The sequence below is a fragment of the Chaetura pelagica genome, unplaced genomic scaffold (assembly GCF_000747805.2).
Source record: "Chaetura pelagica isolate M959 unplaced genomic scaffold, ChaPel_1.0 scaffold221, whole genome shotgun sequence".
In the NCBI taxonomy this organism is placed as follows: domain Eukaryota; kingdom Metazoa; phylum Chordata; class Aves; order Apodiformes; family Apodidae; genus Chaetura; species Chaetura pelagica.
Genome location: NW_009952533.1, coordinates 8633067 through 8659867, shown reverse-complemented (window position 1 = coordinate 8659867; position 26801 = coordinate 8633067). Strand labels below are relative to the sequence as shown.

The following is a 26801-nucleotide window of genomic DNA, read 5'->3' as shown; positions in this document are numbered from 1 at the left end:
CCCCGTGCCTGCCTGCTCTCCCCGCGGCGCTAGCACATGTCCTTTCTCTTTTGTTTTCCGCCTGGCAGGCCGGCTGCGCGCTCGGGCTGCGGAAGCCGCCGGGAATCGCCGCCCCGAGGGAGAAGCAGGAGCGGGACCCCGCTGGAAGGGTCTCCAGCAGCTGCCGCCCGGCCCTCTGGAGCAGCCTAGGAGCGACGGTGTTTGTGCAGCTGGAAGTCCAGGCTACGGCGTGAAACTTTGCAGTTTCTCCCCGGGATTCCCACATGCAAGTTGATAACGTGAAACCGGCTGCTTTTCCTACCGCTGGTGCTACCTCGAGTGCTGGGAGGGGAGGTGGGGGGCAGCGCTCTCCTCCCCCACCTGCTGCTGTTTCCTTTTCCCGGCCCTAGAGCTGCTCGGCGACTTTTCCTTGCCATGTGGGGCTAGGAGAGGGACAGGGATTCTCCAGGGCCTGAAGCGGTAAACATGGAGGCGGCGTGCAAACCCGACGGCGGGGAGAGGAGCCATCAGGGCAGCGGCGGGGACGCCCCCGGGGACACTTCCATGGATGGCTACTTGCGATCTCAGGGCTTGTACAGAAAGAGAGTTGCCAAGGATGGATCTTGTCTTTTCAGGGCTGTGGCCGAGCAGGTAACTGCTAACGTGAAGATACTTCGCGTGGGAAGTGGAGCTCGTTAGTGGGTGATAATTGGTGTTAAAATGCAGACAAGTATAGCTTAAGGTTGCACAGTCGCACGCCAAGGGGGGGAAAAAATATTCTGCCTTGCCGGGTGAGGGAAGTTCTGTGTGTACAGCTGCCTTCTGCCATCAAGAAATTGTTACCTGTTTTGACCTTCCACTGCCTCTTCAGAGCTTTTTTCTGTGTAAAATTTCAGCATTTGGGTACAGCTGCTTTGTATGAGACTAAATGGAAACGGAACTTAATGGGACGAGCTGAAAAGTCTTTTTCTTATATTTGCCAATTAGCTTACTATAAAATTACTAGAAAATTAGAGTTTCAGTTCTTCCTGTTCAATTCCCCTCCCCCTTTTCAGTGTTACTGTTAAAGGAAAAAAGTGACAGCGTCATCTTGTCTTAAATACAAACAAACAGCAGTGGGAGCTCTGGTGCTTCTGATTGTGGGAGCCCAGATTCCTGTGCTAATTATACACAGTTCACTTTTTAAAAAATAAAAAAATTCCCCACTGATTTTATAAGTTCAGACAAGCAAATGCTGTTCATCGGGAGTGTTGATGTTTTTTTATTTCAGGGGAATAATCAATGAATATACATTATATTCTGATATTTTAAATTATTATATCCAAAAGGTTTCTCCCATACTCCATTTGATAGTGAACTTTTTTTCACCTGTTAATTGAACTTTAAATATCCCATTCTTCTTCTGTTAAAGGGAAGGTCTTGAATTCAGAGTTAAGAGTTTATCCACGAATTTGGCTTAATCTCACTACTCTTCATGTGGAAAAACTGAATTGACCTGAATTTGGAAATATTTAAATTTTGGGTCTTGTTTAAGGATGGCAAGACAGGTTGCAACTTAAATTGACTGGGACTTCCCTATGTTGAAGTGAGAATGCAGACAAATCACATTGGAGATAATTCTGAACCTATGAGGAAAGTAATATTTTTCCAGTAGAGATCTGAACAGGAGGTAGAAGGCAGGTGTCATATTGGGATCTGAATTTGTGGCTTCCAGACCTACACCTCTTAAGGTCAAAAGAATGTATCCCTCCACTCTTCTTATATTTGACTGGATTTCGTTTGAAACAGAGCATGTTCATAGTTTCCTCACCCACTCCACTCCTGTGGTAACTTAAGTCTTCAATTAATTTTAATCCTTTACAAAGGAGTTGGTTAAAGAGTGACAACAAATTATATTCCTTTCGCTCAGTAAATTCTCTGAAAACTGAATGTGTGAATTTAGAAAATGTGTAAATTCTGCAGTTACTTACTTTTTTAATAAATAATTGAGGTTTCACCTGCATGAAAATTGTTGCTGAATGAATTTGAATTTTAAATATTCTTATAAATAAAACTAGAGTATTTCCAAGCCTGTATTTAGGCAACAGTGTTTAATTATTTGTGACTTGTCATCAAAACTCCTAAGAAACGGTGTCACTTTCTTCTGTTTCTCCCTTTGCAGGTGTTACACTCTCAGTCTCGGCACATTGATGTTAGGATGGCTTGTGTAGACTATCTTCGGAAAAACAGAGAGAAATTTGAAGCAGTAAGTATTTTTGGTTTCGTGTGAGCATTTAAAAAAAAATGTTACTTTATTCCTTGCACTATTCTAGGCCATGTTCTGCTGTTCCTGGCAGTATTCATCATAGCTATATACTTGTTGATGCTTTTTAAAGTGAGTGCTCTTTAATTGTCACAGATGTGTTAACAATTCATTTTCATAATCTGGGAGAAAAAACACGTATACTGCTTGGAGCTGGAGGCATGTGGGGAGGGAAAAGTATTTGATGCTCTTTAAAAAAACAAAACAAACTTTCTTAAACTGTAATACTGTGGTGGGGCTAAGAAAATCTGGATTTTGCTTTAGTAGAATGCCTGTTTTAATGAAGGTCATGAAACATTCTTCTTGTGCTATTTAATTGATTTTGCAATATATAAGGAATTTGACTGGTGAGATTAATGAAATTATTGAAAATTGTTTTGGGGTCTACAATTGATTACACATTGCCACTGTGTTGTTTTTTCCTAAACATCTATGACAAAGTTGTCCTTCAACCACAGACATGAAATATTTTGATATTGATCTGTATTTGGCTAATGTCAGTGATAATATAAAATTCTTTTTTTTCTTCCTTTTAAAATAATAATAGTAAATAATGTGCTTATGTTTGTATGTGTTCTAGTGTACATACCATTTAGTTTTCAGAGTAGCCAAGACAGGAGTATGTGTAAGCATTTATTAATGGAGAGTTATTACTCAGCTCTCTTTTTCTGTTCTAAATTTACATGAACCCAAAATAAAAAAGTTTTAAATCACATTGGCATAGGGAAGAGAAGGAGAGTGTATTTGTTATGATTTCTGAAAAAGTGGCCTATGATCAAATGTAACTGGTAACTTTTCATGTGGAAGTTGTCAAGAATGAATGACATTAAATACAGTTAATCTCTCTGGGAGAATGAAGCTCTAGCTTCACTATTTCCATTTGCCAGGGCTGTTTCTTTACAGTCCATGTGAACAGACTTACCAACTCTTGGATCTCTCCTTTCTGTTTTATTTTAATTTTTCACTGCTAACTTCTTAATTGCTTTCTTGCCAGAATTACTGCAATCATTCCAGTGTTTGTTTATCTGCTTCTTTTACTTTCTTGGTCTCTCTCCTCCAGACTCATGGTCTTGCGGTTTTGTTTTGTTTTTCCCCTTAGTTTTAATCCAAGTGATATGACCTTTCCCTTATCTGTTTTTGCTTTCCTTCTGAAAACTGTATTTTTGAAAGTTTTCTTGTAATTTTTTTAGAATAGGTGTTTCATATACAAGGTTGAGGTGTTTCATATCTTGAGAATAAACTCACCTCTTAAAAAAACCCAAACAAAATACCAAAACAACACATAAATGCCTCTTTCCTAATCTCTTAGTTAAACTATTTACTAATTGCTTCCTTAGGAGTTATGTTCTATTGACATGTATGGGTGGTACTTAATGAAGTTTCTCTTCTCTCTGTCTTAACCATTTCGCCTTGGATTTGTCGCTTTCATACCATTGATACTGCTGTAGCCAAAGTTTCAGGTTACTGTGTGTAACTGTCTTGATTTTCATCTTCATCCTTTCTTGAACTGTTATCTCTGATTGCTGCTGCCTTCATTCTTTTTTTAAAACTCTTCAGTTTTCTGAGAACTTTCTGGAGTCCTTCCTTTCTTCCTCTGTGCATTATTTTTGGTAATTTAATTTCAGCGCACAAGAGCAGTTCTTTGTGATCATATTTAACTGATGCACCTTGTAACTTCATACTTGATTGTTTCTGCGTAAATGAAAAATTTTGGCCAGGCTTTGATTCTTCTCATTGTCAATATTTAATGCTGGGCTGGGAATTAAAGGAATAATGCTCTCTTTTAACCCCTCTCTCTTTCCAGAAAAGGAAAGAAAAGAGAATAAGGGGGAGAGACTTTTGAGTTGGAAACTTGACTACACAGCTTTAATGAAAATGGTAGTGATGAAAACGAAAATTATGAAATATATACAAATATATACAAAATTACAGTGGCTCTCCTTCCCTAAAAAGGCATACTTCACCACTGAGTCTGCAGGGCAGGCCCTGGAAAAGTCCTGGACTGACTCCTGGACTTAGTGGCAGACAGGAATGCACAGATTCAGGAATGCACAGATTGGGATCAAAGGCAGAAGAATAGATGGAGTCCTCCCACTTGATCCTAGTGGTCCCTCAGCTTTATGCTGAGTATGATGTATACAGGCTGGAATATTTCATTTGGTCAGTTTGGGACACCTGTCTGCTCTGTTCCTCCCCAGAGGAGGGTTGCAGGTGTGACCTCTTTCCTCCCTTTTCTTTCCAGAGCTTAAGATGTTTTGCAGAATCAAGCAGTGGCCTTGGTACTGCACGCCATTCTTTAGCAGTAACTGTAAACATTGAGCATTGCCAGTCCTAGAAACAGACACTGACTGAAAACCATGCTGTTAATTTCAGCAAGTGCAGCTACTTAGAAGAGACTTAACTGAAAATTAAAATTACTAGGAAGAGAATTGGTTCTGTCCTGGCTCAAACCAGGATGGTCATGCACAACACTGTCCAGACAGGTGCAAAATGGCTACTAGCAGAACTTTTAACCTTGCTGATCAGCTCCTGCTTGACTAACCTGATCTCCTTCTATGACAAGGTGACCTGCTTAGTGAATGAGAGAAAAGCAATGGATGTTGTTTACCTGGACTTTAGTAAAGTGTTTGACACTGTTACTCTCTACATTCTCCTGGAGAAACTGACTGCTTATGACTTGAATGGGTGTGTTTTTTGCGAGGTAAAAAGTGGGTTGGATGGTTGGGCTCATAGGGTTGTGGTGAATGAAGTTAATGTTAGTGTCTGGTCACAAGTGGTGTTCTGCACAGCTCAGTACTGTGGCCAGTTCTGTTTAATACCTTTACCAATGATCTGGACAGAGGGATTGAGTGCACCCTCAGTAAGTTTGCAGATGAGACCAAGTTGGGCAGGAGTGTAGATCTGCCTGAGGGTATGAATACTACAGTGGGACCTGGACAGGCTGGATCGATGGGCCCAGGCCAATTGAATGGGATTCAGCAAGGCCAAGTACCAGGTCCTGCATTTTGGTTATACCAACTCCAGACAATGCTACAGGCTTGGGGAAGAGTGGCTGGAAAGATGGCCAGGGGAAAAGCACCTGAGAGTGTTGGTCCACAACTGGCTGAAGATAAGCCAGCAGTGTGCCCAGGTGGCCGGGAAGGCCAACAGCATCCTGGCCTGTATCACCAATATCCTGACCAGCCTGACTAGGGAAGTGATTGTCTCCCTGTACTCGGCCTTGGTGAGGCTGCACCTTGAATCCTGGGTTCAGTTTTGGGGCCCTCTCTGCAGAAGGGCAGTGAGGTGCTGGAATGAGTCCAGAGAAGGGCAATGAAGCTGGTGAAGGGTCTGGAGAACAAGTCTTGTGAGGAGTGTCTGAGGGAACTGAGGCTGTTTAGCCTAGAGAAAAGGAGCCTGAATGAGACCATATCATTCTATAACTACTTGATGGGAGGGTGTAGTGAGGTGGAGTTCGGCCTCTTCTCCCACATAACAAGCAGTAGAATAAGAGGAAATGGCCTCAAGTTGCACCAGTGGAGATTTAGATTGGATATTAGAAAGAAATTCTTCACTGAAAGGGTTGTCAGGCACTGTAACAGGCTGCCCAGGGAAGTGGTGAAGTGACCATCCCTGGAGGTATTTAAAAGACTTGGAGATATGGTTGAATGGTGGACTTGGCAGTGTTAATGGTTCGACTTGATGCTGTTAAGGTCTTTTCCAACCAAAATGATTCTATCATTCTATAATCTGTTCAGTTTTCCTTATCTTATTTCTTATTCACTACAGTTGAATAGGCTATCCTGCTGATAGCTTAAGTTCATAATGGAACTTTTGTTACAACCTCTGTGGATTTTTATTTTAACTAAATCAAGCAGATTGTGTCAAAATAACAAAATTTAAATACAGCCTCCCTGTTGGCCAGCATAGCTGAAGCACTTCAAAGTTAACAAGTCTCAATTTCTGCAGCATCTTTGTCTGTCCTTGACAAATGTGAATTTGTTCTCAGTGCGTGTTAAGGAGTGCAGCTGAAGGATTACTTTATCAACCTGGCACTTTCAGTGTAGCCCAATCATCTGCATCCTTTCACTGAAAGCAGAAGTGATACAGAAAAGAGGAAAAAGTACTTAATGATTTGCCTGTACTATATCTTAGCACTACTTGGGTACTACAGAAATGCTACTCCCATTTGTGATTATTCATTGCTGCCTATTTCTTTTAACAAGATACTTCATTAGGTCCATGCATTCTCTCTCCAGTGATGCCTTGCATGGGATGAAATGCCCATGAACATCTACTTTACAACATCTTTCCTTTCTTACAGATTTCCCATTTGGGGACCATATTTTGTTTGTTTGTTTGTTTTGTTTTAGATTGTGTGATGACTTCAAAAGTTGGTTACATGGTTATTTTCTGGAATGCAGACTTAAGTGTTTGACCATTTATTCCCTTGTCTCTACGTCACTTTATTCTAAGATTGTAAGCTCTTTGAGGGCAGGATAGTCTTAAATTTCCAATGGTACATTCCCATTGGTACAGTGGGTCAAAGACTGGGTATTCCATATCCTATGCTAACAAAAAAAATTATGTATTTTTAATACAGTTCATAGAGGGGCCATTTGAAGACTATTTAAAATGTCTGGAAAATCCACAGGTATGTTAAACTTGATTTATAATAAAAAGCAGGGCTTTAGTTGATGTTAATGGGTAATTGGATTACATCTTTTCTCACAAATGTTTTTGAGTTTAAGAGCTCTTTGAATTGTATGAGTATATGCTTTTATGCATGTACTCAATTGTAAAATTTAGGGTTTTTTTGTGTGTGTTTTAATTGTACCTCTTATTTATCAAAATTGTATCTCAACATTTGTAGTCTCTGGAAATGGCAACAAAAGTGGCATGGCTAACTTTTTCTTGAAGACAGCCTGGGATAGGTGTTTAAAAGACAGTTACTGATGTAAGGGATATTATGAACAGTAACCACAGGCTCTTATTAAGATACTTATTTGAAACAAAATTATGATTACCCCCCCAAATTTAATGTTAGTGTTTTTATTAGTGAGTTAACAGTTTGTGTAAGATGGAGAGGAGGAAGAGAAATGAGAACTATCTAGTGCAACACTGCAGAATCTGTTAGTATTTTTAAAGCATTTGTACATGAATTTTATTAAATTTTCCCCACCTAGAAATTAGAGCATGATTTTTTTTTTTTTCTTTCACCTGCCATGCCTAGACCATACCTAGTTAGAATGGCTGACCAGATTTTTTTTTTTTATTTCAGTATCCGAAGTGAATGCTTGAAGGGGGAAAAAAGTGGGTGTTAGCCTATACTGCTTTTGCTTTGCATTGTTTTTTTCCAGGATTTTTAGTCACAAAGCTGTTCTGGCTGTTTTGAAGTGGTCTGTTTACTTTGTGTTGGAGCACTTCACAAGACCATGTCAAGATACTTGCATGGGAAGTTATCTGTATTTTAGGCAGGAGAGTTAAGCCTCAGGGTTCTTTTTTTGGTTCATCTGTAGCTAATGGCCCACAAAACCAAGCTAGAGTAACATTTTTAAAAGCATGTGTTAAATCTGATACTTTTTCAAAAAATTACTTTTGAAAAGCTAGACTACTGCTTGTTCAGGAAAAGAAAAAACACTTATCACCTTTCAAAATCCTACTTTTTAATGCTAGATCTGTGATTTATGCTATTGTTTTTAATTCTTTCAGTTTTTGTACAGATCCGTTTCTAGTTTGGGAAAAAAATCCCTCTAGCTTGTGTCCCTTCACCTCCATAGTGGAATAGTTACTGTTACTTCAAAACACCTTCAAATACAACTAAAATGAACTCCAGATTAAGTGTTAATGTACTTATTTTTGACAAGAATTTCCTGCTTCTCTTGCCTCTACACATGAGGAAGTACAGTAATTGTGTATTTGTTTGAACTTAATTTCTTTTTTTCTTTCAATACAGGAATGGGTTGGACAAGTAGAAATAAGTGCCCTTTCTCTTATGTACAAGTAAGAAAACCTTTAAATATATTTTATTGAGATCAGTTCCGTTGTTTTGTTAGTGAAGCAATCATAATAGCAAAGATGGAATTGTATGTTATACCATAATTGTCCAGAAGATTACAAGTATGCTTTTAAAATTGCAGCTGTCAAGATACTAAAAATAGAAACTAATTGTGGGTAGATTCATGCAGTTTGTATTTAGTGAATTTTAATATCTTAATTTTTGTGTTTAAACTCCTTCCTATTTCTCTCCAAGGCTTTCATACTAACCCTATTGCTAAGCTGTGGACTGTACCTGTTTTTTTTATTACCTCTGTACAAATGCTCTGATATAGGTCAGTGGTATGTGTATTGCACACTGTGCTAGAAGGCCATTATAACACCTCCCCTGGTATGAAGTTGCATGTGCTGATATAAGACTACCTGGTGTACTGCTGTAGTTCATTTTCTGTAAAAATTTTCCTTTTTCCACTGTACCAGTATAGACTGAATTGTAAGAGTTTCTCAAGGGCTGTAGTTTGAGCTATGCTTAAGAAGTGTTTTGGTATTTATGCACAGATAAACATGACTCTTGGTGATTAACAGATTTGCTTGTGTTTTTTTTAAACGCATCCTATACATTAATAATTTTTTCACAAAGTAGTGTGCAAGCAATATGCTGAATATTCATAACTGCTTTCTAATGGCTGTACAAGGGAATTAGCTGTGTACACAGTGTACCTGAAGCAAGTTGAGTCTCTGAGCTATTAAATTATTTTCCTCTCAGAACTGGTTATTCTGAGTTATTGTAAAAAGTTTTTTTTAATCCCAAAACTGCACCTGTGAATATACTTAATCTTTTTTCAAGACTAATAAAACTTTTTCTTGTGTGAGGAAGGAAGAAGTTAAAGGAAGAGATAGGTGCTCAGCAAAGAATTCCAAGGGAGGATTATGGATAAAAGAGAGAGAGAGAATTAATTTTAAGATCATAACAGAGATTGATTCTAGCAGAAAAACAAGTAGCGAAGGTTGGTAGCAAGACTAATAAAACTTTTTCTTGTGTGAGGAAGGAAGAAGTTAAAGGAAGAGATAGGTGCTCAGCAAAGAATTCCAAGGGAGGATTATGGATAAAAGAGAGAGAGAGAATTAATTTTAAGATCATAACAGAGATTGATTCTAGCAGAAAAACAAGTAGCGAAGGTTGGTAGTATTTAAGTTTTTAGGAAATTAAAAAAAAAAAAAAAAAAAGTCATGTCAGTATCAGTTGTGGATTTTCCTGTATTTGTCACTTTATATCCAACTTTTTATGCTTTTCATGTTAACAAGCTAAAAAAATAATTATAAACGTGGAATGTAAATTCTAAATTTGCTTAACTGTAGTAGCTCAACTCCTCATTTATAGTATTTTTAATCCTCTTAAATGTAATGAGGTACCCAAACTTTGTTGTCAATGATTAGAAATTCTCTAAACCTATTTTGGAAAACTATACTAGACTGGTAGCCTTGATGATGAGTATCTGCCAACACTGAAACCACACATTGCTGCTTCAGTCCAAGCTTCTAAAAAATTTTGTTGCCGTTTTCTCAGTTGAAGAGACAGCAGAGGGGTTTCATTGCTACTTTAAATTCAGCAATTTGAGTCTAAAAAACACAGTATAATGTTAGACTCCATGCTTCATGGACTATGTCCGAAGATAAAAGGAAACTGAACCCTCTGAATGTCTTTTCTGCAGTGTATTATCTGTTTTAAAATGCAGGAAAAGATTCTTCTCACTACATATGAAGAAAATGAAATGTGGGGGGCAAGATTTTCAGAGGTGCTGGAGACTTGGTTACAATACCTGGTCCCCAGGCAACGCCTACTGGTTGTCTGGCTTTTGGCATGCTCCTTAGCATGCTGTGGCAGCTGGTCACCATTTGGAAGCTGAAACATTGTGTGGACCCTTCTCAGCATGAGAACTAGGTTTGGGAGGCAAGAAGAGTTTCTGACCACAGACATGGGCTGTTCCACTAGTTGTCCTCTGTGCCTAGAAGGGTTCTTGCACTCATGTAGTTCACCTGCTAGTACAGATTTAACCTAAGCTGTTGCTCACCTTCTGAAAACTTACCACCTTTTCCTGTCTCCATTCATAAAACCAACCTCCTCTTCCTTCTGGTGTGTTTCCAAATGGCAAAGTTTAATGAATTTCTTCAGGACTGGGAAGCCCTAGTCTGTCTAGACAGAGCTCCAGAAAGTGGTGTCTGGAAATACATTTCACTTGTCATTGGCTTTGTGCATGTTGTGCCAGCACATTTTATTCTAGTGTATTCTTTCATAAAAATAAGACTTTTTTGACCATCTTCTTCAGTATTCTTTTCCACTGGCTATTTTCTGTGGTTATATATGTTCCCTGAATTGACTTGAATAGTTCAATTTTTATTGATACTAATTTTTAAATGAATTCTTAACTGCTACTTTTTTTCTCAGGAAAGATTTCGTAATATACCGGGAACCAAATGCTTCTCCTTCACATGTAACTGAAAATGGCTTTTCTGATAAGGTAAAAAAAAGATAAATTATGGCTATTGTGAAAAGCTGGATTAAGACTACTTTATAAATAGCAAGTAGTCTCACATGAGTTTTATTACTCAACACAATGAAATGTTCTAAGAATTCAATTTTTACAATTTATTTTGTACATATTTAAGGCAGCTATTCTGTTAATATATGTAGCACTTGATTTTAAATAGAAGGTCTGTATTTGGGGTGTGGTATATCATCCTACTAATTTAAAATTTTGTAAAAATCAATTTACAAGTGCTCACATAGCTACCTCTGTAAAATTCTGTTTGACTTTTGGTCAAATTGTTTTCCATCTAAAGGATATCCACTAAATACTTCGGTAATTTTATTGATTCTTTGAGATCCTGAGAGATAAAAAAGCACATTGGTACATTAAATGGCATTTAAAAGGTACTGCTCATATGAAAAATCAAGTGAGATGCAGAAGTTAAAATATCCATGTGGTTTTTTTAATAGGTATTGCTGTGCTTCTCAAATGGAAACCACTATGATATTGTTTATCCCATAGAATACTCAGAAAAAGCTGCTCTGTGCCAGTGTAAGTATTATGTTGATCAGTTAAAAGCATTTATTTTTACCAAAAATTATAGAAGGTCGCCATCAGGTTTCAGGAAACGGCTCTGTATGAAAGTTTATTATATGAATTCTTTAGCTTACTTTTCATTTGAATTGTCAATGACTGTATGATCTTGTGAAAGCATGATTCTAAATGTGTTCTGATTCTTGACAAAGCAGACTGTATACCAGGAGGAGAAGACTCCTCTGCCTCTTTGAAACTGGTGGTCTAACAAAAACAGAAGATGATGGTGTACTAGTTTATAATCTGTTGCATTGCCTTTGCTCAGTATTCTGGTTTTAATTTTGTATTTTGGACTGTGTTAGCAAACTAATTGTTTAAATTACAATTACCTGTGCGTGTGTAATTGGCCACAGAAATTATGGGGGTTCCACGTGTGAAAAATAACTGTCTTCATGGGTTATTGTTTTCTTTATTACATTGCAGAAATACCCAGAGGTTTTAATTATGTCTGATGGGTCACTGTGACAATCCCTACCAGTATTTTTATTCTTCATTATATCCCTGCCTATGTGCAGAGTTACAAGGCTAAGGCCAAATTTGCCTGTAAAGAAGAGACCTGATTCATAGTAATTTTGTGCATACCCATTAAGCCTTAGCAGCTGCTGCTGCTTTTGCTGCTAATGCCTTCACTGTTGCAGTTAACACATCAAAATGCTTGCTTGGATTGTGATAATTTGACATGCATCTGTAATGGTGTTATGAAATCTCATTTACCTTGTAGTTGATTTTGCCCTTCTTCTTTCTCCTCCTCTTCCCCAGCTCTGCTGTATGAATTGCTTTATGAGAAAGTATTTGATACAGATGTAAAGAAAATCATAGCAGAACTTAGTGCTGTTGGCGTGACAGAGGAAAGTAATGGTAGCAGTGAAGTATCTGCTTCAGATTCAGAAGATGACAACTACAGGTAAATGCAATTTAAAAGTTACTGGAAGATGCCTATGAGCAATGCATGTTGAATGAGTTTTCGGAGTTTTGGGTGACTAGTAGAATCTAATAGTTGAAAACCTTTAGAAATTACTAAGAAAAGAAACACAGAGGTAAGGTTAGAACTTTGAAAGAACGAAATGGGTCATCTTCACTGTACATAAGGATGGAGTTCTGGGTCCTCTTTTTTGTGCAGTCTAGCTTTGGGTGTCTTTACATAATGGAATATTGCCATTGCAACATGTCTCTCTTCCTGTTTAAAATAGCAGAATGCCGTGGGAGAACTGTCAGTGCATGGTAAACTTGAGAATTAATTACTTGGCTCAATCCTGTAACTGAGTTGAGTTACAGGAATCTAATCCAGTTTGTGTTGCTTCCACATCTGGGGACTGAAATGCCTGCCTGAGATGTAACTAATGAAGAAATACAGATGTTGCTTTCTCAGTTTCGTTTCTTGATCTTTATTATGTGATTATATTTGTGGGTTTGTATTCCTTTTGCTAAACTGGGATGCTGTAGCTGGCTTTGAGATTTGAACCTGCTGATTCCTTTTGCACAGTAAGGCTTTCACAGGGCCATTTTTGCATTTACATATTGGCAGTTTTTCTTATGCTTAATACTGATCTTAAAACCCTGGCTTGTGTGAAATTCCATTGAAGCCATGGAGATTATGCTATATCATTGCATCATGTCCCCTCCTCCTTCTGAATGTCATTAAAGTCCTTTCTGGGGGCTCTGCTGTAGTCTGTGTGGCATGTGGCAGAAGAAATTCTTTGAGGTGTTGGGAGCTGATTTGTTTCCTCAGGCTGGAAACAACTGAAAAGATTTTGGAAATCACCATAGCAAGAAAAGCAAGTTCTGGGAAAGGGATGAGCTTCCTTTCTTATTTGGAAAGAAAAAAATACTAGGCAATATTTCCAATTAAAATACAAAGTATTTCTGCTTCGGGGAACAATTACTGTAGTTAAATGTCAGAGAGTGGAAACTTTCTTTATTCCTTTCTGTTCTTGGAGCTTTCCTGGGCTTCATATACAGTAGCATTACCCTGGATCTTTGGATTCATAAGAAAATATACTGCTAACCTCCATAGCACCTTTGTAAATGAAGGTCACTTGAGACTATGAAACTCAATGTTTTTGATTTAAATAATGTCTTATTAGCTAGCGTGTGTGACTCTTGACTTAGTTAACACAAATTACACTTTGCTGTATTTGTAAGTTTTACATTTTTTTCTTGTCTTAAAGTTGGCTTCAGCTTGTGTTATCACCTAGTTTTCCAGAATATCTCTTTCCTTTTATAAATGTTAATGTTCATTTATATTGTTATTTAATGTAATAGTTTAATTTTGTTTTGGGAAAAGTTACCTTCCCTTTCTTTTCCTTAAGTAGTGGCCAAGTCATTACACTTAAGTTAGACATCGTAAAACTGGTATTTAGAAACAAAAACCTTATTTTTACCTTTATATGACATGGAAATGTAGTTCTTCTTTTAGACTTAGCTTCTTTATTTTAAGGATGAGTATATTCTGTGGTATGCTTAGCCACACAGGATATTGATTAGACAGATGAATCACTCAGTGGTAAGTAATTGGCTAGATGGCCACACCCAGAGGGTTGTGATCAATGGTTTGGTGTCCCAGTGGAGGCAGGTGACTAGTGGTGTCCCTCTGGGGGTCAGTATTGGGGCCAGTGCTGTTCAACATCTTTGTTGGAGACATGGACAGTGGGATTGAGTGTACCCTCAGCAAGTTTGCTGATGATACCAAGCTGTGTGAAGTAGTTGACACTCTAGAGGGAAGGGAGGCCATCCAGAGGGATCTTGACAGGCTGGAGAGGTGGGCCTGTGCCAACCTCATGAAGGTCAACAACGCCAAGTGCAAGGTCCTGCACCTAGGTCAGCACAACCCCAGGCACAAATAGAGGCTGGGGGGAGAATGGCTGGAGAGCAGTCCTGAGGAGAAGGACTTGGGAGTGGTAACAGATGAGAAGCTTGACATGAGCTGCCAGTGTGTGCTGGAGCCCAGAGAGCCACTGCATCCTGGGCTGCATCGAAAGTGTGTCCAGCAGAGCCAGGGAGGTGATTCTGCCCCTCTACTTTGTTCTGATGAGACCCCACCTGGAGTACTGCATACAGTTCTGGTGCCCTCAGCACAAGGAAGACGTGGAGCTGTTGGAGAGGGAACAGAGGAGGGCCACCAAGATTATCAGAGGGCTGGAGCACCTCTGCTATGAAGACAGGCTGAGAGAGTTGGGGATGTTCAGCCTGGAGAAGGCTCTGGGGAAACTTCATAGCAGCCTTCCAGTGCCTGAAGGGGCTACAGGAAAGCTGTGGATGGGCTTTTCACCAGAGAGGGCAGTGACAGGACAAGTCATAATGGTTTTAAACTGAAAGAGGGTAAATTTAGGTTAGACATCAGGAAAAAATTCTTCACCATGTAGTAAGGTGCTGGAATAGGTTGCCTAGGGAGGCTATAGAAAGCCAGGCTGGATGAGGCTTTGTGCAGCCTGGTCTAGTGGGATGTGTCCCTGCTTATAGCAGGGAAGTTGGAACCTGATGATCTTTAAGGTCCCTTCCAACCTTAACCATTCTGATTCTATGCTTATAGTGGAAAAATATGTAGAGAGTGATAGATGCAGTATTTTTATCAACTTCCAAGATGTTTCTTACCTGCTTTCCAGGCCTTATTAATACTATATTACCACAGCATGCTTCTGTCCTTTTGCAGAAGTAAAGCTACAACAGTTAGTGATATGAATGGATTGAAGTCCCTTTCTGGCAACAAGGTATTTATGTTAAGATTTATTTTCTTCCTAATAATGTACTGTGCTATATTTTTCAGTGTTTAAAGCTAATGAGAGAATCTTGAGTTTCTAGTTTTCCTAACATGTAGTATCTTAAAAACTGCTTATTTATTTGGGAAGTAAGGTTTCCTTTTGATGTACTGAAAGGTATATAGTGTCCTTTTTAATATTGCTTAATACTTGATTTTATTCTGGTAAGGTTAAAAGAACACAGTTGAACTTTTTTCAAGGTTCTTCTTGTATTTTCAGCTTCTTTACATTTCAGTTTAAAGCTTGAGCACTGTGATTGAAAAATGGAAATCTTTGCATCTTTATGTAGTTGACCATTTAGCACTTTGTTTTGTTTTATACAGCACCTTAAAAGCAATGGGAATCCTACCTTGTTGGTCTTACCTAAAAAAGTTCTTAAATCACTCAATCCATCAGTTTACAGAAATGTTGAATATGATGTTTGGCTTCAATCCAAATGGGGTAAGTAACTGAATACTTAAAAGTTGCAGCTTTTGCAAGCTTATATATATAGTGAAGCCCTGTTGAAGAGCAGTGATGCAAATGGCAGTTTGGGTTTAGACAGTGGCCTTCCTTACAGGGATCAGTGTGCAGATTTAGAGCCTGAACTTCAGGTTTGCATTTTTACTTTATCAAGAATGCAATTATTTTGTGTTTAAACTAACAGCATATTACTGCTAATGTATTTACAGATCAGCAAAAACAAGATTTTTCTATTGCTGCTGGTATGCAATACTCAGTTGGAGACAAATGTAAAGTAAGTAGTATTGAATTATAATTTATAGAGACTAACATTTTGCTCAAGATTCCTCTTAACTATTTTGATATATAATTGTTAATTTTGAAATTTCTTTGCTTATGTCTTCAACTCAGTGCAATTTGACTGCATTAAAGTGTCACAACTTAACTTCAAGAGTATGTAGAAGAAGATTACTATGAACCTTAACATTGAGTGTGCAAATAAGTTAGTGCAGGCTTGCCTCCATGGGGAGTACTTACTTAGTGCTAGCCTGTGTATGAGTAGTAGGTGCATTTTGGGCAGTTTACTTGGTTCAGGCTAAGCTCTCTTCTCTTGATCAGCTCTGTAAGCTTGCTAGTTATTCCTGTGATGTGTTAAACTGGGGGGTAGGTCTATTTTATAAAAGTAATAGTCATCTCCACTGCATCTCTTGGCTGATGGCTGCACTTGCTTTAGCAAAATGCTGCATGATAAACCTTTTGCTCACATAGAGTTGCATGATGAAGAGAGACATTTTAGTGTTTTCTGCCATACAGGCTTTTCTTTGGAGAGACCAAAACCAGCATCGTAGTCTTATATAATTATGTTAAACTCTGGAGATAATGATTACTGTTTGTAAATAGGCTTTGTCCTAATCTCATTACTTTTGGGTAATGGAATACAGCTTACTTTGGTTACTGCAGATCCTGAAGATCTGCAGTTTTGGGTGATTTTTCCTCTTGAAATGTTCGAAGTGTGTTAAACAATTGCTCTTTAAATTCTCTTCAAATTTGTGGTACGTATTGCTGCTTAGGAAGAAATAGGATTTGCTATTAAATTCTGTTGTACTCAAAGTTTAGAATAATATCCCTAGCTGTGTTGCCTAAACTGATGGTACTTAGCTGTATATGGTTCTCTCCAGGACATTTGCCTGTCGGTTAAAATTATTAGTACTAATGTGAAAATATTCAGTTAGGTTTATCATGCAGCATGGGGTCTCTAAGTTTGTACTTCTTTTGTTTGTGTAATGGAATGAAGCCAACAGTGAAAAAATTGCAGGAAAAACACATTTCTAAATTTCAAACTAATTAAAAAACCACAAACCAAACAAAAAAGCCCACTAATGTGGAGTTGATTATTGCTTAATAGTACAGGCTTAAATTTTATATTTGAGACCTTAAGGCTGTCTTGTGTAGTGTTTACTAAAGAGCACAGATACTGTTTGTAATAAAAACTCCAGTAGTTAACATAGTCTCTGTCAAATTTTGTATGTGCATGGCAAGATAGTAAATAAATGGGATGAAAAACGTGGGAAGGGAAAATGAAGTAAATAGTGAAAAGTGGAGCTGACCCAATTAGTACAGCTGGAAAGACTAGTGTTGTATTAGAATGTTATGAAATTAATCTTATATTTAACAGAAGAATTTCAAGAACAGGAATGTCAGACAAGTAACAATTCTGATCATGTCTGCACTGCCTTTTTGGTGAAATTTTTTTCTGAAGAATAAGTTCAGAAATAATTGGTGTTGTTTATGCTCTTAATTAAACTAAATTTCACTGAAGTGTTAGTAATGAGGTTTTTTTTACATGGACTTTAACAAGGAAAAGCTTTGGGGCTTATTCTAAGACACAGCTTTTTCAATAAAGCTGAAAAGCCTTGATATACTGAATACTTTAAACTTTCTTATGTAGTTTTGAAAACCATGTTCCATTAAGTAATGTTGCCTGGCAAGCTTTCTGTTCATGGAGTTGTTTGTTATTTGTTGCTTTTTTTAAATAGTATTTTTATTGCTTTTTGAAGAAGTGATACAGATTAAAAATTAGCTTTTGATACAGTTATTGAATTATGTGGTGTTTATTTCTCAGGTCTTCTGCTACCCAGAAGAAAAGTTCTAATTTTTTTTATGTTGCTGATATTTTAAAGACTTACACCCTCTCATCATAATCTTGGAAGCTAATGCCTCTTTTTTATTTTTCCTTATAGGTGCGCTTAGACCATAATGGGAAATTTTATAATGCTCATATTCAAGAAGTTTGTTCAGAGAATGGGCCAGTCGTTGTATTTGTAGAAGAGCTTGGAGCAAAGTAAGTGCGTAATCTTTTTTGGAAAAGGGTGCTAAATTGAACCTTGGTAATGGCAGCATTACTTCAGAGTTAGTTTCAGCCCCCAAAGTATATATGCTTCTTTATTCCTTAAGAAAAGAACATACCAAATAAAGAAAGGAAAAAGGGATTCTGTGTTGTCAGTTCAGACTTTTTTCTGTAGCGCTAAATACTCTGGATATTACTCGCAGAGTAAAACAGTCACTACATTAGGTTTTTATTTTGCACAAGATTCAGCACTAAACAGATTGACACCATCCTGATTTAAGTGTTGCTTGTTGTGCATAGTAATTAGATGCTAGATTTGTGGCAAGCTTTTCATATTCAAAGGTCAATCAAAGCACATAACTTCTCTGTTGGTTGAGTAGCTCTGCCTTGTGTTGAACAAGGAGTGCCAAGTTTAGATCAGCATCATCTTGGGACAACCCCTTGGGACAAACTATGTGTTTCAGCTTGTTGGTGGGGGTTGTGGAGGTGTTTGTGTGTTGCTGATTGTCTGTTGTTGTTTTTCTCTGGAGGTGGTGGTTTTGGTTGTTTGGGAGGGTGGGGGTTTTTTGTTTGGGTTTTTTTGGGGGTGGGGGTTGCAGTTTGAGACACCTTTTTGAGCTTTCAAGGTGAATGAGGGAAGGAGAAAGGTGCCCATTAATCTAATGTTATCTTCTGTAAAGAAATAAAAAAGAAAAATATTGTGAGATCTGAATATTGTCTTGCAATTTGTTCCCTTTTTAAATAAAGATTGAACCTAATTTGAATGTAGTCTTTTCAAATAATGTAAACAATTGCTTGGACATCCTACAGCAGCCTTGTTTAAAAATGAAGTAATTGCTCTGGGATATAAATGACCAATATAATGTTTTTCAGTGTTGACATCTATTGCAGCATTTGTGATAAGTTTATCTGTTGAGTATATTGCCTTTCCTGATCATTCTCCTTTTCTGTCTGCTTCAAAGGCATTCAGATACTCATGTCCCAAATAGTTGATGTTTGCATCAACTTATCATTGAGAGTTTTATTAAAAAAAGGTTTGTTGTTCTAAACATTTTTTGAGTGTAATCATAAAGGAAAAGGACTTTGCAGTATTCTCAAAAATTGAGTGATCCATTGGTCTTAGCAAACGTATTATTAATTTATGCAAGCCCCACTCTGGTATTTAAGATATTATGATCATTATGATACATTATTTATGATATTTTCCCCTCCATAATTCCATGTTCTGTAGGCATGCTGTCTCACTGAAGAGCCTTAAACCTCTTCCACAGGCCTCTCCTATGGAGGGCTGGAACACTGTGCCAGGGAAGAAGATGAAAAAGTTTTTCACAACATGGGGGCAGAATGCTCAGCCTGGTAGGATTGTATCTGTCTTTATGTGCCAGAATCTTTATTGTCAAATGTTTTGTTCCAAAGAGCTTAAAAAAAAAATCTTTTAAATGTATATATTTTTCATGTTTCTGTCACAGATGCAGATTGCAGAGGGCCAAAGAATCAGAGCAAGTCAATAAAACTCCAGTCAGCGCTACCTCCTCGACTTCAGCATACTGTGGGTACCAGGCAGCATCAGTTCTTGTGTTCTGGACCTCAACCTCATCAGACCTCAGCTGAGCAAAAAACTCCAGGCAGGAGTCCTTCCCAAACTGTAAGGTAAAACTGCAAATAACATCTTCCCTGTCTTGAACTCTAGCTGAGCTTCTTGGAGCCCACGTGCCTGCTTCTTTGGAAACACGTTGCCCCTGAATTCTGAAGAGGTGTTCCAAATCCTTAAGAATACACACAAAGACAGGAAAGATAATTAAAAAACAAACAAACAACACAACTTTTTAAAAGAATTGCTGCAGTCATTAGTGTCATGGTTTGACTTGGGACGGGCAGTTAAACCAGCGACAGCAATGCTCTCAATCCCCTCCCACCCAGGTAGGGAAGTAGAGAGAGAATGAGAGAGAGAGACTCTCTGGATTGAAAACTAAACTGGACAGGTTTAATTAAACACTAATAATATAAGAAAATAGGTACAATTATATACTGTGGAGAAGGAATGTGCAAACGCCTTCTTCCTCCCCCCACTCCTAGCAACTCCCACAGCATCTCCTGAGCTGCAAACAGTCCCAAAAAGTCCCAGAACTGCCTGAGAGAGCGCAGAGTGATGAGGGTTGAAGGACATGCAGCCCAGTGATCAACCGTGATGGATGGATGGAGCCCTCCCTGGACTCTGGCCATGGGTGGATGAGAAGGGAAGAAGCAGCAGGAAGGAAGTTGCCTTCTGTGATCTCTGACCTTCCTCTGAGCTTACGTAGATACATGGAACGGAGTATCTCTGGCCAGTTTTGCTGTCTGTCTAACTCAGCCTCCTACAGAGGGGGGGTTATAGATCTGGTAGTGCCTGAACCAGCAGAGCAAAGACATGACCTTGGAGTCCCAGCAGTAACAAAAACATTCTGGTGTTATCAGTCCACTGACTGGAACATTTACTGCTAGTTAATGCTGTCTGTCTAACTCAGCCTCCTACAGAGGGGGGGTTATAGATCTGGTAGTGCCTGAACCAGCAGAGCAAAGACATGACCTTGGAGTCCCAGCAGTAACAAAAACATTCTGGTGTTATCAGTCCACTGACTGGAACATTTACTGCTAGTTAAAAGAGGGCTTACTGAAGGAAAAAAAAAAAAATCAGTAAAAGGGAAATTGGCTCAATTCTTGCTCATACTGTCTGTTTTCATCATTGTCACCCATCTGTCCTAACTAAAATCCTATTCTGTACTTGAATGCAACACCAAACTCTTCATGGTCTATCTGTGCTGCCTCTCTTCTGTATCTTAACTCCTTGTGGAATAAAAGGGGCTGGGGTGTTTTTGGAGTCTGCCATGTACAACAGTTTAAGGGCATTTTGTTGTATTTATTAAAGTGATCTTCCCCAACTCTCTTGCAAGTACATAGCTAGCAGATGGAGGGGTGGTCAGCTGGCACAGAAACGGATTAGATCACTCCATGTAGGGATTTGTTTTTTAACTATCATCTAATAATTACCATTTATGATCTAGTATTATAATTTGTTGTAAAGTCTTTCAAAATTGTATTGAACTGAATAAATCATGGACAAAATCCATTCTTTCCCTTCCTTTAGTTTTGCACATATGTGTAACTTACAGTGGGCAGGAAGGGATCTGGTATATGTGGAATCACATAAGCAGTGCTCTATTATTATGTTCTTTCTTCCTTCTAAATAATGAGTTTGCATTGTGTTTGATACAAGTGATAACTGAATTTCTTTTGTCAAACTTGTCCCGTTTTGTTTTTTCCTTTACAGAAAACCGGACCGGGAGAGAACTGAGGATCTGAACCATGGCAGCAGAGATTGTAACTACTTTGGTCTGTCTCCAGAGGAACGCAGGGAGAAACAGGCCATAGAAGAATCTCGTTCACTTTATGAGATCCAGCAGAGAGATGAACAAGCTTTTCCTGCTCTTTCCAACGTATGCTTTTTTAAAATTGTCATTAATGATACATTTTTCATACTTGTCCATGAATCTTTAATGAGCAATTGTTGATTTGCTGTCCTTGCATTACAGTACAATTTAAAAGTTAAGGATGTTTTCTTCACAGTGACTTTCTACATAGAAATACGTGAATCTACCATACTTTATGTATTCAAGATGAGACACATACATAGTAGTTTCTGCTTGGAATAATTCATGTCCACCATACGCAATTCTTCAGGCATGTAAATATGGCAGATGTGTGAGCTTCGGAAGCCATGGGCTACTTTCTTCATGTTTTTTGAAAGGCTTTGCACTCCACTACAGTTTTTCAGATGTGTTTTTCTTGTATGTTGAGATCAAACTTCAAGGTGAGGACAGAACTTGCTCCGAAGTATAGCTTAATGTAGCTGAGAAGCAGCTCAGTAAAATGGCACTGTGGTGCTTGGATTAATATCTGAGGTGATTAGGTGATTGTTTTTGATTTGGTTGACATGTAACCTGTTATATGTATAGGTGACTTCTTTTTAGCTTGAGAACATAATGGTGTGAGAACTTGCCTGTTGTCCTAAGTAATGCAAATTCTTTCTCAGACTTGTAGAGCTGAGCTGGCTTCAGTGGATCTCTATGTCTGAGAGAAGAGTGTAGCCTTTGGATTTTGGGAGATTATTCTATTGATGCAATTTTTAAAGAAAGTGGATTAGAATCTCAGTGCATCCAGGGATCAAGCAGATTCTCTGTGTAAAGAGCTGCTCTTTACATAGGTTTATCGTAGAGACCTGTGGGGCTTTTTGGGTTTAAATTCTAGGGCAAACAGAAACAAGACCAGGGCTGGGAGGAAAGAATAGGTGAAAGATGGGCCTTAAATCTCTTGCTTTGTGGAAGTGAATTCCTGTGTGGTATCTTTTAGTTCTTGATCAGCAATGACTTCTATTGATGTGGAGAAGAAGAAATGTACAGCTCTTCTGCACTGCGAAGAGCAGACTAAGACTGAAGCCAAACTGACAGGGGCTGCTGTGTCTCTGAACTGTGGTTAACAGTGTGCTGGATCTGCTCACCTGCAGAAGCAGGATGTGGTTTTTGAAGCAGATGTTATCTGAGTGAAGCAGTTTTTGTTTGTCATGTGAAGTAATGACAAGCATGCTTTTGAAAGACACTTTGCAAAATTTAGCAATGAATGAAAGAGTGGGTGTGTCTGAGTTCAACTGATTAAGACTGCTTCCCTCCCCACCCCCCTTCTGCCTGTCACAGAGATAAGTAGTATGTGTCATGAAGGCATAATAGTATCATAACAGATGATGGCAAAGTGTCTGTTAGACTTCTTATAAACATCCATATTTCTACTTTTGTAAACTTCAGAATCAGTCAGTCTGTCAGGCTGCAACACAGACTGTGGATAATCCAAACCAGAAGAAGTTCTCAAATAATGAGAGAAGAAACAAGTGGACAGCAGATGTGGAAGAGCAGAAGGATAAAGGTAAAAATAAACGGGTTTAGATCAAGTTGTGGGGTTTTTTTGCTTGCTTTTAGTACCAACCTAAGAACTTATTCAGGATAGGGCATCTGTTTAGTTATGAGGGGACAATTATCTTAAGTAATAGTGCCAAACTAAGCTATGGTCAAAGTAGCAAAGGTAGGATGGAGAAAAAAAAAGTACATGTTTTCCTGCTTTGTGAATGTGACTGAAAGAGCAGGCTCCTTGCTGGGATTTTTTTAGTAGATGGGAAAAGGAATGAGATATTAAAAGGATTATCAGAGCTACCCTAAATTAGATCGTGTTGAAATTCTAGTGAGTATGACAGAAAGTGCCAGTGGGAGGAGTATTAAGAGTGCTTACTGGAGTCAGTTAAGAGGAAAGCAGGTAAAAGTATTCAGTGTGTCAAGGTTAAGAATTAGCACACGAGGGCACAGAAAGGGGAGAACATGGTGTACAGGAGTTGAACAGACTGACACGCCCTACACCCCCCATCTACAGTAGAAAGAGGGATGGTGAAAAATTGTCTTTTTTTCCCAGCCCCCCTTCCCGAAATCTGCTGTAACACTCTTTAGCTTCTCTTCATTGACTGTAAGCTTTTCCTCTTCTGTGAGAAAGTAGAATGTGGCAGTAGTAGAGGAAAGCTGAAGCTGTCAGGAGGTAATTAGTAAATCTTCCTTAAATGAAATTGATAGTTTGGTTGGTTGCGGTTTATTTTTTTAAATTTTTATTGTCCTGTCACATTTGCCATAAATGAACACCAAATTTGGTCTTGGCCTCTTCCACTTCTTTTTTTTCTGACTAAATAAAATTCAGACTCTTTATTCTCCTCTCACAAGCTGTTCCTTTCCTCAGTTTTTAGAGTTTTTTTCTCCTTTATCTGTGGCAAAACCAGAGGCATTGCTGTTCTGTATTTTATGGTATTTGTGCTCCTTAGTCCCTCCTATAACATGTAATGCTTTCTTGAATGGTCTCACAAGGACTGATGTCACCTAATTTTCATGCCCCAAACATCTGAAAACTTTAGTTTGAAAACTTAATTCATCAGCAAGGCCAAAAAGAATGTTCACGTAGAGAAAGTTCTTTACCACAGTGTCATCATAGATTTTGAAGTTATGGGGGTTTTGTTTTGTTTTTATGATGCTCTGATTTGCCTTGCCTGAAACTAGGTTAAAAACCCAGTGGGAATAATTATACTTCCTTCTGAGTAGTTTGAGATTACAATTGATGCCTGGGGAATTGGTAGTAATTCTCATAATCAATTTTGTTTTAATTTACAGTGTTGTTGTGATGGTGCAGTTACTAAGTTTTTAAAAAGTATGTATCTATTTAGCGGCTACTATTAAACTTAAAACTTGATTGGCAAGCAGTGATAATCAGATTTGAACATAAGCTAGTGTGAAGAACTTGTTCAGATCTTATTATAGGAAGATTATGCCATGACTGTTATCAGCACCTTCTGCATCAGTCTGAAAACTTTCTAGATCTCTCAAACCACTCAAGCTTTTTCAATTTGCTCAGTCAAAAGTAGACAAGACATTAAGCTTCTGTTATCTTAATACTTGAACATGGAAATGAGCAAAACATTCTGACTTGAATCAAAGTACAAACTTCTTTTTCACTAGGAGGGATTTAGAATGAATGATGTGTCTTTTAAAGAGACATCTACTTTTCATTCCTGCTTCTTGGAAGCATTACTGAAATGGTTGACAGACATCAGCAAAGAACTCCTGTAGAGCTTTGAAAACCCAGGTGGAAGTAGCTGCTCTGTTACTGCTCTAACAACTGTTTATTTTAGGATGCTTTGAATGTTGATAAAAATTGAAGTTTTAAGTTTTCTAAAGTAATATGTTTTGAGGTAGGTTTTGTTTTGAAGGTTTAACTTTGGAAAGACAAACTTTAACTGGCTTAAGTTGTGATAGCTGTGAATGGTGTAATGGTTCATTTACTAGGTTATGTCTTGGTGTTACAGAGTCAAATTCCAGGCAGACCCACTTAAGTCAGAAGCTTGAGCCAAATTCATCTGAGGTAATCTTAAAGAAAAGACCAAATTTTTTTTTAATGTTATTGCTTCTCTGATACACGATTAGCAGAGCAATAGCTGCCTTTAGAGCTGTGATTGCTGCTGCTGCTTTACAGCTTTCAGTGAAATACTTCTAAGGTTGGAGGCCTGTATTGCTGTCAGCTTTCCTCAGCCCCTGTAACCCATACTTTTAAGTCTTTCTCTGCAATCTGAGTTCTCAAATTCGGGCTTAGCGAGAACACTTAGGAATCTGAATTTGTAATTTCTTAGTCTTTCAGTATAATGTGACCACAGATTTGATGTTTACTAATAGCTAATGTGCTAACAAACTATGATCTCTGAAGTTCAATGAAGATTTGTGACCTCTTGTTGGCTTTTAACCTTTGCTGTGTCCTTTCAACAAGCAAAATGTTATGCTAGTGTAATAGTCATTGGGTGCTTCGCCCACTTTGTATGTAGTGTGGTTTAATATCTTTGAATGCCTCTCTGAAAAGTAAATCTTATTGTTAGACTAGCTTTGTCTGTTGTTTCTAACTTTACTTTAGAAGAATAGTCAAGATGAGAGTTACCCAAAAGCTTCATCTCCTTTGGAACAAGTAAAAACAGATTCTCCAGTTCTTGCTGACCAAGTAAGGAATGTTTGTTTGATTTCAAAGTTTTCCAGTCAGGAGACTTCAGACAAAGGGGAGCTTCATCACAGCCACGTATGTATTATAATACTGGCTTTTAGTCATGTAGCCATTTCTGTGGTGATAATACTAAAATTTCATAAATACAGTTAGGATTCTGTTTTGTCCAACATAAAAAATGTGGAACAAAGCCCTTAATAGAAAAGTAAAAGTGTATCCTTTCTCTTCTCAGAGGGGTTATTTAATATCTTTCTGCTAAGATAACCATACTTTTAATTTTAAATTCTTTACCTTTGCTTTTCCAGGTTTCTCTAAGATTATTGGTAATAGATTGTGAGGGTGGCTTTTCTTTTTGGGTGGGAAAGACTAAATTTAAGGCTTGTGGAGGTGGTTATAACACTGATGGATGGCTGTGGTACAAGGTGTTCTGGGTAGAGCTCAGTGCAGTTCTTCACACTGTGATGTAACATATCTCAGAATCTCTTTTGTGTATAGCCCGATCTGTTACTAATTAATGTTTTGCTATGGAATGGTGGTAGTCTGGATTATATTGAGTCATGTTAGGGGTCACCAGCAGGGGATTTAGAATGACATAATGTGATCTCTTTGTTTTTGTAGACTGTGACAGAATGCTTACCAAGTGTGAATCCAACACCCTCACCAGTCTTTTCTGAGGTGCATTTACCTCCAGCAGTGCCTTCTGTACCAGCCATTGTGCCAGCTTGGCCAAGTGAGCCAACAACCTATGGACCAGCAGGTTTGAAGAAATACTAACATAAATCAGAAACTACTAACCCGCAGATATAATTTTACCTGTCTTGCTAAATTGAAGATGCCTCCAGGAGACACTGTTTCTAATAACTTCATGTTCTGGAGGCATTCTTTTATAGGAATATAGTTTTTCAGTGCTGGAAGTTGAGTTGATTGCTTATATGTATAGTTAACTCCCTACCTGAAGGCAGAAGAGGGATGCGTACTCAACTCTTGCTTTACTCCTGGGTGGGATAGTGTTGAGTTTTGAGGGGGCTTATTCTGAGGATCTGTTTAGGGAAGAATGTATTATCAGCATTTTAAAACTTGATATATATTTGTGCTCAGTGTCCCACGTAACAAGCTCGTTGCTTCACTGAGGACTCAGCTTGAGTCTATGTCTGGGCTAATGAGATCCATTTGGATCTGAGGTGCAAAGTCAGTAGAAAGGCTTTTCTATGCTATGTGTATCTTCTGATACGTTAATTTAACTTAGATTCAGTATTCCTCATTGAATCAGGTGCTTT

The 26801-nt window shown here is 38.2% G+C and overlaps 1 protein-coding gene across 4 annotated transcripts in view; it reads left to right on the top strand.

Moving 5' to 3' along the window:
• The first annotated feature begins 465 nt into the window (after positions 1-465).
• OTUD4 (OTU deubiquitinase 4) overlaps positions 466-26801 on the top strand; it is a 30221-nt gene continuing 3885 nt past the window's right edge. Inside the window, exons 1-18 of one of the 4 annotated variants that reach the window (XM_010008935.1) lie at positions 466-630; positions 2141-2224; positions 6864-6914; positions 8217-8263; positions 10704-10776; positions 11256-11337; positions 12139-12283; positions 15029-15086; positions 15458-15575; positions 15806-15870; positions 17816-17916; positions 19154-19278; positions 19392-19572; positions 21230-21395; positions 22758-22875; positions 24845-24900; positions 25552-25599; positions 26143-26281. In XM_010008935.1, the coding sequence (XP_010007237.1) occupies positions 466-630; positions 2141-2224; positions 6864-6914; positions 8217-8263; positions 10704-10776; positions 11256-11337; positions 12139-12283; positions 15029-15086; positions 15458-15575; positions 15806-15870; positions 17816-17916; positions 19154-19278; positions 19392-19572; positions 21230-21395; positions 22758-22875; positions 24845-24900; positions 25552-25599; positions 26143-26281 (1822 nt within the window). Of the gene's footprint in view, positions 631-2140; positions 2225-6863; positions 6915-8216; positions 8264-10703; positions 10777-11255; positions 11338-12138; positions 12284-15028; positions 15087-15457; positions 15576-15805; positions 15871-17815; positions 17917-19153; positions 19279-19391; positions 19573-21229; positions 21396-22757; positions 22876-24844; positions 24901-25440; positions 25600-26142; positions 26282-26801 lie in introns of all 4 variants that reach the window. The other 3 variants (XM_010008933.1, XM_010008936.1, XM_010008934.1) reach the window with 3 other exon arrangements.